This window comes from Periophthalmus magnuspinnatus, chromosome 21, assembly GCF_009829125.3.
Source record: "Periophthalmus magnuspinnatus isolate fPerMag1 chromosome 21, fPerMag1.2.pri, whole genome shotgun sequence".
Lineage (NCBI taxonomy): Eukaryota > Metazoa > Chordata > Actinopteri > Gobiiformes > Gobiidae > Periophthalmus > Periophthalmus magnuspinnatus.
In genome coordinates, this window is record NC_047146.1 from 25926297 (window position 1) to 25942679 (window position 16383).

At 38.6% G+C, this 16383-nt stretch overlaps 1 protein-coding gene across 1 annotated transcript; it reads right to left on the minus strand.

The window, feature by feature from the left end:
• Nucleotides 1-4585: 4585 nt before the first annotated feature.
• Nucleotides 4586-15697, minus strand: LOC117388956 (uncharacterized). Its single transcript, XM_033986508.1, has 16 exons — nucleotides 15682-15697; nucleotides 15464-15570; nucleotides 14790-15068; nucleotides 14606-14699; nucleotides 14416-14483; nucleotides 14090-14329; nucleotides 13948-13995; nucleotides 13757-13867; nucleotides 13557-13607; nucleotides 13401-13475; nucleotides 13245-13313; nucleotides 13100-13171; nucleotides 12951-13016; nucleotides 12767-12832; nucleotides 9233-12538; nucleotides 4586-9151 (listed from the first exon to the last, which is right to left on the minus strand). The coding sequence occupies exons 1-16, from the start codon at nucleotides 15695-15697 to the stop codon at nucleotides 4586-4588; spliced, it is 9234 nt and encodes a 3077-aa protein (XP_033842399.1).
• Nucleotides 15698-16383: the final 686 nt, after the last annotated feature.

The following is a 16383-nucleotide window of genomic DNA, read 5'->3' on the forward strand; positions in this document are numbered from 1 at the left end:
CCCCGACATGGCAGTGAGTGGTGTCAAAAATTAGAACTCGACGAGCTCTAATTGTCACAAAAGACCCCGAGAAAAAATAACGAAAGACGACTCGGTAGCGCCACCTCAAACTTTGATTTTCATGGGGCCAATGGGAGCCCTGACTCGGAAAAAAGTCGACGTAAAAATCCGAAACTCACATCAAAAAATAGTACATGTCGGGACATGACAAAAATGATATTATGGCCCCGCCCTAAAATGTACAGGAAGTCGGCCATATTGGATCAAACCCGGGAACGACAAAAGTGCACACCCTCGCATTCAGTACATTTTCTCGCACAGTTTTCATCACAAACACGTCAAATTTGGTCCAAATCCCACTAAACCCATGTGTGATTAAAGATTATCAGTTACATTTTGATTATGACTTTGGGTGTGGTCAGGGTGAATTTTCAACAAAATCTAAATTTTTGGAATATTTCAAAAAAATATTTCTCTTTCACACATTTTTTGTTGGGAAAACGCTAATACAGCGTTTATGCACATTTGTGAGCTGAACGCAATGATATGCAAATCAAGGCACTTTCTCACAAAATGGCTCTCTAGCGCCCTCTTCAAATTTCATTTTCAAATATTCGTAGAAGACAAACGCTTTGATGTGGACGTGTGAAAAAAATCACAGGGGCGTTATTTGTGATGGGGCATAATGTGAGAAAGTCACATGACTGTAGCTGTTATGGTTTAGGAGAAAAATAATGGGTGGAAAAAAAATTTCCATTATTATTATTATTATTATTATTATTATTATTATACTTACCGCTTTGAAGTCATTTTTGACCCCCTGAACGTTAACGAAAACTCAAATTTATTGGACCCAAAATTCAAGTTTGGTGAAAAATTTATTATTTTGATGTTCAAAAAAATTATTCTTTCAAAATGACTCATTAGCGCCACCTCAAAAATCAAAATGCATTACGTCAATGAGAGACCTTTTTCATCGTAGACAAATGAAATTTGGTACAAACATAGAACATGTCAAGACAAGTAAAAAATTATATTATGACCCCACCCTAAACCCTACAGGAAGTCGGCCATTGTGGGCGGAACCCCATTTTTTCAAAATTTTACCTCTCACATTTGGATTTTTTGCGCCTTGGATTTTCATTCAAGAAACATGCAAATTGGTCAAAATGAACTAGACCCATGTGGGATTATAGGGAGCTGTCTTTGATTTTTCTACATCATAAAATGTGGGTGTGGCCAGCCTGCAAAAAAAAAATCAATAATTTGAAGTGTTAAAATGTGCATCACTCACACATGCAGTGTCCTATTTCCCGGCATTAATATACATTTTGTTTAAAATCTTGCTCTACACAAAATGATATACAATTTACATATGTCAGATTTTTTTCTGCTCCACAGCGCCCCCTTGAACTTTTGAATTGGACCAAAAAAATTACTTTGACGTAAACATCTGAAATTTGGCATGGACATTTGGCTTGGCAAACTGAACAAAAAAGCCAATGACAACATACCTCTGTCTGCAACTATGTCACCGTGGTAACATAATAAATGTGTCATTGAAATGAATGGGGTTCAGAGTACTAGACTTTGTTGTGGACTAAATAGATGCTCTACACTCATCAAACTATGGCCTAAAATTCAAGATTGGCATAACAAGTTGTATTTTCATGTGGAAAAAAATTAACGTATCAAAATGACTCAATAGCGCCACCTCAAAATTTGAAATACATTATGGCAATGAGAGACCTTTTTCATCGTAGACAAATGAAATTTGGTACAAACATAGAACATATCAAGACAAGTAAAAAATTATATTATGACCCCACCCTAAACCCTACAGGAAGTCTGCCATTGTGGGCGGAACCCCATTTTTTCCAAAATTTTACCTCTCACATTTGGATTTTTTGCGCCTTGGATTTTTTATTCAAGAAACTTGCAAATTGGTCAAAATGAACTAGACCCATGTGGGATTATATGGAACTGTCCTGGATTTTTCTACATCATAAAATGTGGGTGTGGCCACCAATCAAAGAAAAAAGCAATATTTTGACGTGTTAAAGTGTGCATAACTCACACATGCAGTGTCCTATTTCCCGGCATTAATATACATTTTGTTCAAAATCTTGATCTGAGTGAATAGATATGCAATTTACACATATCAAAGACTACATTGCTCCACAGCGCCCCCTTGAAAATTTTAAATGGCATGTAAAAACATTACTTTGTCACAAACATTTGAAATTTGGCATGAACATCCCTATTCCTATACTGAACCAAAAAGTCAGTGACACGATACCTCTATTTTCAAAGGTGTTGCCATGGCAACGTCTGACATTTCTCATTGAAATACATGGGTTTTGGATAACTGGGATGAAAAATTATTACTTTGTCATAGACCATGGAAATTTGGTACACATATTCCTCTCATCATACTGAACAAAAAAGCCAATGAAGATATACCTCTATTTCCAACCGTACAGGCGTGACAATGTCATAAATGCTCTCATTGGAATGAATGGAGTAGTATTACTCAGTCGCTGATTTTGGGGGGAGGAGCGATGTAAGCGGGAACGAAAGGCAGGATCTCCGCGGTGGCATGTACCCCGCGGTCGCAAGGGGTGGCGAGGGCCTTTATCACTGCTTGCAGTTTTAATTATTATTATTATTATTATTATTATTATTATACTTACCGCTTTGAAGTCATTTTTGACCCCCTGAACGTTAACGAAAAGTCAATTTTATTGAACCCAAAATTCAAGGTTGGTGAAAAATTTATTATTTTGATGTTCAAAAAAATTAATGTTTCAAAATGACTCAATAGCGCCATCTCAAAATTTGAAATACATTGCGGCAATGAGAGACCTTTTTCATCGTAGACAAATGAAATTTGGTACAAACATAGAACATGTCAAGACAAGTAAAAAATTATATTATGACCCCACCCTAAACCCTACAGGAAGTCGGCCATTGTGGGCGGAACCCCATTTTTTCCAAATTTTAACTCTCACATTTGGATTTTTTACGCCGTGGATTTTCATTCAAGAAACTTGCAAATTGGTCAAAATTAACTAAACCCATGTGGGATTATAAGGAACTATCTTGGATTTTTCTACATCATAAAATGTGGGTGTGGTCAGACTGCAAAGAAAAAAGCAACATTTTGAAGTGTTAAAGTGCGTATAACTCACACATGCAGTGTCCTATTTCCCGGCATTAATATACATTTTGTTTAAAATCTTGATCTGCACGAAATGATATACAATTTGCATATGTCAGATTTTTTTTGGCTCCACAGCGCCCTCTTGAACTTTTGAATTGGACCAAAAAAATTACTTTGATGTAAACATTTGAAATTCGACATGGACATTTGGCTTGGCAAACTAAACAAAAAAGCCAATGACAACATACCTCTATTTGCAACTATGTTACCGTGGTAACATAATAAATGTGTCATTGAAATGAATGGGGTTCAGAGTACTGGACTTGTTGTAGACTAAATAGATGCGCTACACTCATCAAACTTAAGCCTAAAATTCAAGATTGGCAAGAAATGTTGTATTTTGATGTGCAAAAAAATTAACGTAACAAAATGACTCAATAGCGCCACCTCAAAATTGGAAATACATTACGGCAATGAGAGACCTTTTTCATCGTAGACAAATGAAATTTGGTATAAACATAGAACATGTTAAGACAAGTAAAAAATTATATTATGACCCCACCCTAAACCCTACAGGAAGTCGGCCATTGTGGGCGGAACCCAATTTTTTCAAAATTTTACCTCTCACATTTGGATTTTTTACACTGTGGCTTTTCATTCAAGATACTTGCAAATTGGACAAAATGAACTAGACACATGTGGGATTACAGTCGACTCTCTCAAAGTCGTAAAATGTGGGTGTGGCCAGCCTGCAAAGAAAAAGGACGTTTTTGAAATTTTAAATGGTGTGTAACTCACACATAAAGTTACCCATTTCCCGGCATTAACACATGTTTTGTTCAAAATTCTGTTCTGAATGCATAGATATACAATTTGCATAGGTCAGAATTTTTTTTTTTTCCACAGCGGCTCCTTGAACTTTTGAATTTTTAAGCATAAAAATGTATTTATTTCTCATAGGTGATGTCGAATTGAGCCAGACCCAATGAAACATTTGTGTTCATTGATGACCTGAACACAGCGAAATCAAACTTGTATATAGCTATGATATAAAACTGCTTGACAGTGCCCCCTTGACACTTTGAATGGGGCCACAAAATTTTGTTTATTGCAGACAATTCAAATTTGGTATGGACATCCGACTTACAATACTGAACATAAAAGCCAATGAGAACATATCTGTATTTGCAAGTATGTTGCCATGGTAATGAAAAAATTTATATATATATATATATATATATATATATATATATATATATATATATATATATATATATATATATATATAAAATATTGACAGAACTAATGTTACAAACAGACTTTTACATAGAAAGTAATGAACACATTTACAATAAGCAGAAAATACAGTCTGAATTCATATTGCACAAAAAACAAAAACATTTGGATTAGAAAAAAAAAAATCTACACAGACTTCAGCTTAAGAGAGCAGACTATGCCCTGATGATCACTGAAATATGTTGGAACAACCTCTGATGAAATCTCATATTGTTCAGATTTGACATAGACATGATCAATCAAAGTGCCTCGTTCTGTAGTTGGAGATGTGACATTTTGAACATATCCATAACTGCTCATGAAATTGCACAGTGATGATGATTTCAATATGTCATCATTGAAATCTCCCATTACCACAATGGACTGACCTTGTGCCTGTAGCCAAGTTAGCAGATTTTTCAAATTCTGCTTGAACACAGACATGGGATATGTTGGTGGACGATACACAACAGCAACTAAAACCTGATGATTTACATTTTTGTAAATTAAGCACTCCAAATTAAATTGGGGTACATCAGGAAAGTGACAGTTTGTGTTGTGTGAGCAATACATGCCCACTCCACCATGATGTTGACTTTTGAGTGTAGTAAGAGCCGGATGCTTGCTGTGTTCGTATGCCAGACTTCGTGGACGGCTGTGAAAACTGTAACCGTCTATGTCAACACTATGAAGTGCAGACTGAGATGTTAACCATGTTTCTGTCACAGCTATACAGTCAGGCTGTAAATGCAGCGTCGATGACACCAAATCAGGTACATGTTTTACTAAACCCTGAACATTCATCAAAAACAAGCTGAACACATCAGCAGACTGTTTGGCTTGTGACACATTGTCGTCCAAGAAGCGTGGCATAGCTTCCAAAGCATGTTTTACCTCATCATTACAATAAATAGCCTTCTCATCAAAGTCCTGGATAATAAGGCCATCTAGACTTCTTACACGACTTAAAGCCACATAAGATTGTCCTGAGGCAAACACTTGCTTTAGCGACACCACAGCATTGTCAACAGTCAGGCCTTGTACTTTGTGGATTGTAACAGCCCAGGAAAGTGCAAGAGGAAACTGACGACGTTTCCCCCCTTTGCTGTTAGCCCTTTCCTCCTCTGGCTGTATCCGTGTGGAGTTTATTAAAGCAGGTGCAGTGGATGGGTACTTCTTTCGTCTCTGTGTACCAACATTGATGTCATCAAACTGAACATACACAGCTTCAGGAAGTCCATTTCTTTCTGTTTCACTAATATGTGTTACAGTTCCGCAGACTCCATTGACTAATCCATCTTCCACATCAATGTTTTTACACAGCATAACTCTAGCAGGAACACCCAAAAATAGCTGTTTCTGCAGACTGGTGAGGTTGTCTTTACTGTGAGGTGTGACTTTGCTTTCCATTTTTCCAGTTTTCCTGTTGTAGTGATAGTCCTGTGCATCTATTGTTTGATAGTCAGGACAAGTGGCTTGGAGCTGGTTAAAGTTATGTTCATTTACCTGTGAATTTGTTGGAAAAATATGTAGAGCAGAAGACTGCTCTCCAGTTTCACGACTTTGTAGAATGTGGATGTCTTCATGAAGCATGGGTGTCCCTTTTGATCGTGTTCTTAATCGGTTCAGTAATTCTGCAAATGTGGTATCCTTCTGTCTGACAATTGTTTTCAGTTCAGCCATTTTGAAACTTGACCAAAAGTTCACAGGTAGATTGTCAGTGTACAAGCCTTTTGCCATAACTGGTGGTAACTGATAGAAATCACCAACTGCTATAAGGCTGACATTTCCAAAAGGGGAAACATCACCTCTTTGCTTGATTTGCCTCAGCCGTCCATGTATATATGTGAGCAGTTTATGAGAAACCATTGATATTTCATCAATGATTACTAACTTCAGGTCAATATATTTGGCACGGAGAGAATTGAGTTTTTCTTCACCTAGTGGTATGTAGGGAAGTGTCACATCTGTTCCAATGCTAAATGCACTGTGAATTGTAGATGCATTTAGATTGTATGCTGCCATACCAGTGGGTGCTGTTATTAAAACACTCATGTTGTCTGGGTGACGTCGCATTGGAGCAAACAGACGATTGGCTTCGTACTGAATGGCCCGAATCAAGTGACTTTTCCCTGTGCCAGCGCCACCAGTGACGAACACATGTAAAGGTTCTGGATCATTTCCATTGACTTTTTGTATGCACCATTTTTGTACTTTGAAAAATATAGATAGCTGGATGTCATTTAAAGATCGAATTAAATCCAAACCTTCAGCTCGAGTCATCGCATTGTGTTGTTTTTCTAAATGAGCAGTTTCTTTGTTAGCTATCCCTAAATCAGGAATATGGGGCAAGGGGTCTTCGTCATCCAGTTTAGTCTGTGCAAGTTCATCAGTGGCTTCCAAACGTTCTGCTTCTTGCTCAGGACAAAGCATGGCCCAAGCATCCTCTAATATTTCATTAGAGTCCAGATTATTTTTAATCTCTTCCAAATCTTCAGTTTCAATGTCATAGTGAGATCTGTTTGAATTCACAATTGACATCACTGAAACGGTCTGGTTGCCAAGCTGCACTGTGCCTTCTTTGTAGAACTGTTCAAAAGAATGAAATGATGAAGGTTTGAGGTCGTTATCATGACGATAAGGAAAAAACAGCTGTAACAGGCTCTTGTAATATAGCTCAGGATTCTTTGTTTGGGAAAACCGTGCATAGCGCACAACAGCAGGTTTGGTTCTGAATCGCTTTGAAATATATCCACATGAATTCTGTAACTTGATCGCATTTTTGGATTTCTTTTCTGATGTACTTAACACACGGTATTCTGATGCAAATGTGGCTATGCACATATTATCAAAAGTGTCATTCTGTGGTCTGTTCTTATATCGATCCACAAATCCAGTCATCCAAATGTCATTGTTTCCTGACTTTTTCAGTTCATTTAGTGGTTTGGTGAGTTTGAAAATTGTGTCACCTGTGGGGATAAACACAACTTTCCTTGAACATTCTTTGAGGTGCATTTGAGTGATTCTGTACACAGCTTCTTGTGCAGACACATCACGGTTGTGGAGGTAGGCTTGGCCAATCTTCTTCATAGCTTCTTTGGCATCAGAATTTCCCTGTTTTGTGGCCTCTTGGTGTGTTTGTTTCAACAACAGCCCCATCTCTCTCTCAGATTTGGACATATAGCTGATAATATAAACGATACAAGCATATACATCAACCACATATTGGATGTCCATGTTGGCATTCCAACATTTCAACAAAATTGGATTATATGGATTAATCCAAATTTCATTGACATCTCTTTGCAGGACAATTTGCATGCGTTTTTCAACACATTTAAGTGCTTTTTCCCATACTTCCTGTGTAATGCCAACATTTTGAAACAGTTGCTGGATACTCGTAATGGGATTGTCTTTATCCAGAAGTGCTTTTTTAACAGTTGTCAGTATTTTCATTGCATCCTCTTCTTTCATAAAGTTCTGTTCATTCTGAGAGCATATGCATTCCACAGTGGCTTTATTTTGTTCTTGGCTGTTTGTTGCAGTGTCACCTTGGCACTTTGGGCACTTTGGCATTTTCTGTTTTTTGGTGATGAAAGTACGTTCAGATACAGGGCGTGGGAAATTGAACCGGCAGGCTGTATTCTTTTTCTTACAGGTTTTCGAATGGCGTTGAGAATGTTGCTGCACGGAGGTAACAGTTTCAGCTAATTGATGATCGAGGGTGGGTATTTCACATGTTATGTACTTGTCGATGAATTGCACCACTTCTTCATCTGTGTTTTTTCCAATCTCAGGAGCATCTTCAATCCAAAATAAAGCGTGTACATGGGGTGATCCACGTTGTTGAAATTCTACACGATAAAAGTAATCTTTAATCTTTCCAATTGGATTCAATGAAGATAGTAACACGTAATTCAACAAGAGATGCCACCTGTAGTCAAACATGCGTGCTGCAGTGACAGGGCGATTACGCAACAGTTCACACCTTTCTGCATACTCCAAACTCTCAGAAGTTTCAGTTCTCCCCTCTTGCTTCAAAATTGAATTTAAAAGCCCTCCCCAGCGCAAGTCTGCAGACGAAAAACTGCAAAAGAAAGTTGGTTTTCCCAGATTCCGCACCATGGCAAGTAAATCTTTTTGTGCACCTTGCCAGAAGCTTGGAGTACCTCTTATAGGCCTTAGAAAGCGATATCCTTCATCAGTCTTAATGATGTCCTGCAAAGACTCAATGTTTTCTGGAGCATTGTCTTTTTGGCCTGCAGGGTTTGTGTGTCCTTTGCGTGATGCTATTGACACTTGCTGAATGACTTGCTGAACTTCTGACATGTATTGTGCAAAAAAAATGTATTCAACGCACTTTGCAAACCTTCCATCAGCGTGCAATATTCTGTTATTAAAATATCGTGCCAATGTCAAGTAGTACTGTCTGGGCGTATGATAAGTATTGCTCCCTGATGGAAAAAGATATGGAAAGGATTTTGCTTCATTATCTTTATCTGACAAAATACGCACAGGATTGTTTCCTTCAGCAGGTGCCAGATTAATTATATCTTCAAAACCCTGATCAAGAGTTTCTTGACCAAGATCAACAGGCATGGAACAAGAATCTTGATAAATACAGTGGTTCTGTCGGTCATGTAGAGTTTCATCTTCTTCATCAGGAGACTCAATTTGTTTTGAATTATTGTTCAAGACTTCTTCAGTGTGTTTCTCTTCTTCATGTTGAGTTTTGTCTTGTGCATCTTCAGGGGAACTGTTTTTTTGTGCGTTATCATTAGAGTCGTCTTGTGCTTGGTTTTCTTCTTCTTTAGCAAACTCATTCACCCATTCTTCATTTATTTCTATGTCTTGATAATATTGATTGTTTTCCTTTAAATATTTAAGTGCTTCTTTCAGGTGATTTGTGTCGACAAAGTGATATTCATAATGTCCTTTGTAAGATAGCTTGCGCTTTAATTTAACACGTAACAGACAACCTTCTAGATTTGACCGAGGCAAAACAGAACAAGTATGATTTACTGAAGAAGGGATGCAAAAAATTGGTCCGTGGCATCCATTTTGACCACCCTTTGGTAAAGCTAATACTTTCATAAATGGAATGTTTAAAGCAATCAAATGTTTTTCAAGATGATTCAAACAAGCCAACTCAAGAGGAATTGAATCCAGTTGTAAATTGTTTCCCCACCATTCTGCTGGGGTTACACCTCTTCGGATCTTTGAATGACAAACCTTGCACATCCAAAGCTCACCTCTTGATTCTTGTAATGGACATGGTGCATTGCAGTCAGAGGTACATTCATGCAAATACTCATCTGAGACACATGTTTCCGCCGTTACTTGAGCTGCTTTGTTTTTGTAGTTCTTTTGTTTGTATGGAACTACTGCTGCTTTAAACATGGATCGGAAACATACACAGCAAATAAATTCAGGTCCATCGTTGGCTTTCTTTAAAAATTCATTCATTACAATGTTCATCTGATCAGCCAGCACTTTTTCTTGAGTTCTTTTGAATCGTTTTTTATCCAGGAGTTTACGTCTGAAAATACTGTCTTTGTGGTATTTGGCTTTGTTTATTGATTTTAATTTTTGTCGAAGATCAGGGTTTGCTTTATAATTCCGGACACTTTCAGCTTTAACTTTATTTTGGTGTATCAAATCACTTTTGTATTTTTCACAACTATATGCTTTCAACTTCTCTTTATGTTGCAGGTCGGTTTTGTATTTTTCCACACTCAGTGCTTTCAACTTCTCTTTATGTTGCAGGTCGGATTTGTATTTTTCCACACTCAGTGCTTTCAACTTCTCTTTATGTTGCAGGTCGGATTTGTATTTTTCCACACTCAGTGCTTTCAACTTCTCTTTATGTTGCAGGTCGGATTTGTATTTTTCCACACTCATTGCTTTCAATTTCTCTTTATGTTCCTGTTCGGTTTTGTACTTTTTCACACTCACTGCTTTCAACTTCTCTTTATGTTCCAGGTCGGTTTTATATTTTTCCACGCTCAGTGCTTTCAACTTCTCTTTATGTTGCAGGTCCGATTTGTATTTTTCCACACTCAGTGCTTTCAATTTCTCTTTATGTTCCGGGTCAGTTTTGTATTTTTTGACAGTCTGTGCTTTTAATTTCTCTTTATGTTCCAGGTCATTTTTGTATTTTTCCACACTGTATGCTTTCACACATTCTTTATGTTGCAGATCAGTTTTATATTTTCCAATACTCCTTCCTCTTTCTTTCAGTCGATATTTGTCCTCTTCGTGATACTTCACTATGAGAAAGTCTCTGGTCTTCTGTGCCTTCTTTTTCCTTAAATACTTTGACAAAATGATCTTTTTATTCTGATGTGATCTGTCAATAGTATTTTCATCAAGAGGATTTGAACTGAAGACACTCGTTGTTGCATGTGCTGATCTTGTGACGTGTCCCTGGGGCTCACCAAACGTACACAGTTTATAACAGTCATTTTGTTGACCTTGTTTGACACAGACAACATGTTCATAATGAGCTCCGTGATTCTGTAGGTAGATGCCTTCAGCAGACTGTTGTTTTCCACTGTTTTGAAATCTTAACCATTTGCCTTGATAGAAGGTGTAAATATCAACTCCAATGCAATCAGCTGTGGCTTGAATTTCAGCTTGTGTTGCCCAGGTGTTTACATAAGACATCTTTTGCAGTTTAATGTACTCTGCCACAGTCAAATGCTGATGTTCTTCATTCAAAAGGCAGTGATATTTTTCAGGATTCTTTTCTAAGTGCTTCACTGCGTTCAGTCTGATTCTTCTATGGTGTTTCTGTGTCCCACTTATGGCTTGAGAAATGGCACGGAAGAAACAGTTACCATCTGCAACAATCTTTTCATTATGACATGGCACTCCAGCATCCCCAGCGCGTAAGGACTCTTTAACATTGCAATTTTCAAATTCAACATGAAGAATTTTGCAAATTGCCTTGCACACTTTTTCAGAAAGAGGATTAAACTGCAAAGCATTTTCCTCATAACCAACGATTGTAATGTCATTTGCATCATGCAGTTTGGCTTTCTTGACAATTGGAGATCCACTTTTTAACTCTGTGTCAACCCTGGATCGCTTTTTGTGCAATGGAGATTTCATTTGTGTTCTGCCACATTTGTGTCCTACTTCTGGTAAATTTTCCTTTGTCTTGAATCCTGGATCACAAGCTTTCAAACCAGCCGTGTCAGTTGCAGCAGTACTTTCAGTAACACAGGAACTGGGGTTACTTTTAAGTTCAGTCACGCCATGAGGACAGCTCAGAGTAGGCTCAACAGTCACACCATCACAGTCACAGTCTTTCAAAGTCACTGCCACGCTATTGAGCTCAAACTCAACATTTGGCACAATGAATCCTGCTGCAAGTTGGATGATGTGGTCATAAACTTCACTGATGCTCGTGAAAAACACCACAACACTTGAACCATTGCCATCTACCATCCCAGATTTACTGCGTGCATGGGAGTCCACAATAGCATACATGCCATTTTTAGCGATAATAGCACATGTACTGCCTGACATGGTGAAGAGACAAGCATTGTCAGTAGCAAGATGTTCTTCCAGAGCTGTCTTCAAAGTAACAAAACATACTTTTTCCACAGGGTTGGTGGCTGAAAGCAGACGTCCAATAACAGTGACCATTTTCAAACAAAACGTCTTGCCAAACAGCTTCTCCTCCTTTTTAAAATCGAAAGCTCCCAAATAAGACTGATCCCCAGGAATACGATGCTTTTTTCTTATGTACAGACGATCACCTTCCAATAAAGTCATGTTTAGATCTTTCTGAGACCATTCATGCACCTCCCGCAGGTGTGTGTGTTTAACAATTGCAGCCAAAGCAATGGCCGTGCACTGCTTTCCTCTACTTTGTGGATGAAATATTGTGTGTCCTTGATGAAATGACCCAACAATATTGTCAAACTGAGGAGCTTTGCTGTCTTCATGCTGCAGAGGCTGTAGTTGAACAGATGTTTGTTTTTCATGGCAGGAATCCTTCTTGGCCACTTTTGCTTTGCACTCTTCGGGTGACGGCCGCTGCAGTCTGGAAACAGGGACTTGCTTTCCACAGCAGACCTTCTTCATTGGTACCTAAGAAACAAAAACGACAACAATGTTATTACCATTTAATTTGAAACAGTTTCCTATTAAAAAAGACGCTCATACATAGACATAAACATACATGCTCAGCAGCACACATGTAGCATTCACACTCAGAAACACAGCGTGCATATAGATTACATACCACAATGTTTAATCACTATTATGTTATGTTATAGCATGTTATTTTCTTTTATTATTAGCACTTTATTAACACACCTGCATATCTGCTTCTCTGTGAACAGGACTAGGGGTCCTCCTGGGTCTCTTCACATCAGGCTCCTCCTGCACACACACAATAGATATTGTTATGAACATGGTGTAATCACATAATACTTCCACTGATATTCCACTGACCCTAACCCTAAACCCTAGGGTTACCATTAGCACTTTATTAACACACCTGCACATCTGCTTCTCTGTGAACAGGACTGGAGGTCCTCCTGGGTCTCTTCACATCAGGCTTCACCTGCACACAGAATAGATATTGTTATGAACATGACTTAATCAAATAATACTTACTTCGATATAAAACATTCTGCCTGAACATACCACTTCCACGACCACTTCAGGCTCTGTGCAGGTAGATGGACGTAGTGTCACTGTCACAGCATCAGTCTGCACCTAAAACAGAAGATTTCAGATTTAGATATATCCAGACACCCCACCCACAGACATGTTTTGAAATGATATATACCTGCTGATCTTCTGTCGGTGCTGTGTTGATAGCAGGTCTGACTGGCGCCTCTGCCACAGTTGTCTCCAGCTAAAAAAGAACCAAATACCAATTAGACAAATCCAATCTTGTATTATGTATTTTCTATCCAAATATGAAGTAAATATTTTATCAAACCTTTTTCAGCACAACTCGAGGTTGCCAGCTTGATGTTGAGCTCACTGCTTCCCCAACTCTGGCTGCATGCTTCATCTAAAAACATATGGTAGTTATTGTCAAACAGTTTTCAATTTCATTTTCAACAGCACATATAAACATGATCTTGTGATATACCTGTCTCTTTGGCTGACTTCTACTTGGCACGGCAGTCCTTGCTTGACTCACCTATATTGAAATAACACATTTATGTTTTAGATCAACAAACAAAAACTATATTTAAACAACATTTTTATGTTTTAGATTCACAAACAAAAACTATATTTAAACAACACTTTTATGTTTTACATTCACAAACATTTGCCCATCTGTCTTACCTTCTTTGTTGCCAGGGTAGTTGGGTTCTTTGAGGTTGCAGGAGTCTTCTGCGGTGCAGACAAAACAGCAAAGCGGCCAGCAGACACGGGAATAGCACACAGACCGGTGACCTGAAAAATATGGTTTCAGTGAGGATTTTTAGACCTAACATTGATTGATGAATGGAAAAATAATGTTAACATTTACTAACCTGTCGCAGGGAAACATTTCTCGTGGTGGCAGTCGACTGTAGACTCTTCTGAAAACATAAAGTCAGTTAGCACTTTCACATAAGAAATTTGGCCACGGCACATATAACAGAGCATATATTTTCTATTGTACACTTTCTCTACCTTTCCAAATTCCCAGCCCTCAGAGTCCGTCTGTGGAGTGGTAGATGGGACTCGGACTGCTCTGGATGTGGGACAGGTCACAACCACATCTGGGGTCTTCGGCAGGGGCTTCACACACGGGGCGGCAGGTGTCTTCAGGCTTGGGTGGGCAGAATCCACGGTGCTCTCAGACAGCTCCCTGATGGCCTTACAGATCAAGTCAGACAAGACTCGCATGCCTTCAGGTACACTGAGGTGGATCTGCATAAAGACAATAACATGAATTATTACACTGCTATGTCACACATACATTATGTCAACACACAAACAGTATTTGTATTACTTACACCATCCTTAGCCCACAGACGCAAGTTCTTCATAGGAAAGCTGTCCACACAGAAGACATACTGCAGCCCTACAATAACACATAATACAATTTCAAATATACTCTTCTCTATATATACTCTTCTCTATATATACTCTATATATCTCGATACCCTATTTGACTTTTACTCAAGCACGTGTACTTTGTCTTACCTTCTGCCTCTGCTGCTGCCTTGTATGCTTGACGAAACTGGTTCTGCTTGGTCACACTGACCACATGACGAGCCGGGAAGTCAACCACACATGTCTAAAAAAATACAAAAATTTAGCTCACAAACTATTTGAGGTGACAGTGTGTTTTGGTGGTAACAAATATGACACAGTCGGGAGTGCATACCTTTGGGCAAAGACGTTTTACTGTAGACAGAAGACTCTGGAAGTTCTTCTGTGCCCGCTCCACTGTCTGGCCCCTGGTGGAAGAGTCGTTGCCCGTAGCCAGCACCACACATTTTGACACGCGTTGGTCAACAGTGGAATGGCGTACGTCAGTCTCCAGGGTGTCAGCTGTAGCGCCAGGGGAGCAAATGTACCCAAAGGAGTATGGGCCATCTGCTCTGATGTCCACATCTCTCTCCACGAAGGATCTGAGATGTGAATCCCCGATAACCAAGACCAACTGGAAAACAAGAACAGCATTTATTAAACACTGAAGTGTGTAATATTAACCCAATTTCTTTTTAATTTTAGTTAACAGTTTACTAATAATCTATCCATGATTACTTTTACACCAGTAAATGTACAATGTGTTTGCATCTGCTGCTACAGTGTGAAATACAACCATGTTTTCTTTTTTAACAACTCCCAAAACAACATTTCGCAACTCAGCTGATGCCAGTTCATATGTTAATGGAGATGATGGTGGCTGTTGAGCCATGGTTAATGTGCACAATTAATATGAATAGGCTGGCAGCACTGCATTTACACACCTGGCTGACAGACTAAAATAACCTCTTAAAAATGTCACATCACTGTGTCTACACACTATAAACTTTTAAAATAAATTGGACATACCTCCTTGTTGGGGGATTCAGGTGGGATGCAGACTCTCAGCTGTTTCCCGGTGAAAGAGGAGCGTGTCCAGTGGCGCACGGCAGGACGCCAACCAGTCCCAATCCCCACTGTAAAGATACAAAAACATTGTATTCTTAATTTCATCTCTACAACTTGTAATTAAACTGCTCACATACACAACACAACCAGTAATAATATAATACAAAATAAACCCATACCAAACATAGGAGACATCACGAAACTCTGGCAGTGCTTAGAACAGAACACCTGAACAGCACCTGTTCAAAACACCTGAAACAACAAACAAAAATAAAACATTTTAAATGGTTGAAAATACAAAATTAGTACGTAATCAACATTATAATGTCAAGGCAAACTCTAAACACCTAGGAGGTTACTAATTTGTCCAAGAAACATCATGTTGTTTATTTGGCTCTGATGAGATCAGATGCACTTTCCCAAAAACATAACTATGCTTCATTTTCAAGTATTAAAGTAGACTGACAGTAATAATAGTAGACCATTAAAAAGGTAACACAGTTTAGACATAAAAACAGACATTATAACTGTATATAATTCAAAGTAGTACACATACCTTGATGCAGTCAAAAGAAGCTGTGACTTGATAGTAGTCGTCGCAAAAATATCAAAGTAAAAAGTAAAAGTGAATGGTCCACACTAAAAGAAAGTAATCTTCCTCGTAGAGTGGGAAAGTATCCAAACTGAGAAAAAGTAAACTTCCTCGCAGAATGGGAGTCTTCTGAATGGCTTGCCAATCAAAGACACGAGCTCTTTCGAATGTCTGACTTTTAACCTGGTCTTCCCAGGTGTGGCCACACCCCTTGCAGATAACCCAGCCCCCTTCCCCCAGCCCCATTTTTTCAGATATTTTTTTCCAGATATTTGCAGCCTTTAGGTGC

Coding starts and splice junctions, on each gene's coding strand:
- LOC117388956 (XM_033986508.1), bottom strand. Junction 14,330..14,415: donor GTCTGTGGGCTAAGGATGGT/GTAAGTAATACA, acceptor GTCTTTATGCAG/ATCCACCTCAGTGTACCTGA. Junction 13,996..14,089: donor AGGGCTGGGAATTTGGAAAG/GTAGAGAAAGTG, acceptor TTATGTTTTCAG/AAGAGTCTACAGTCGACTGC.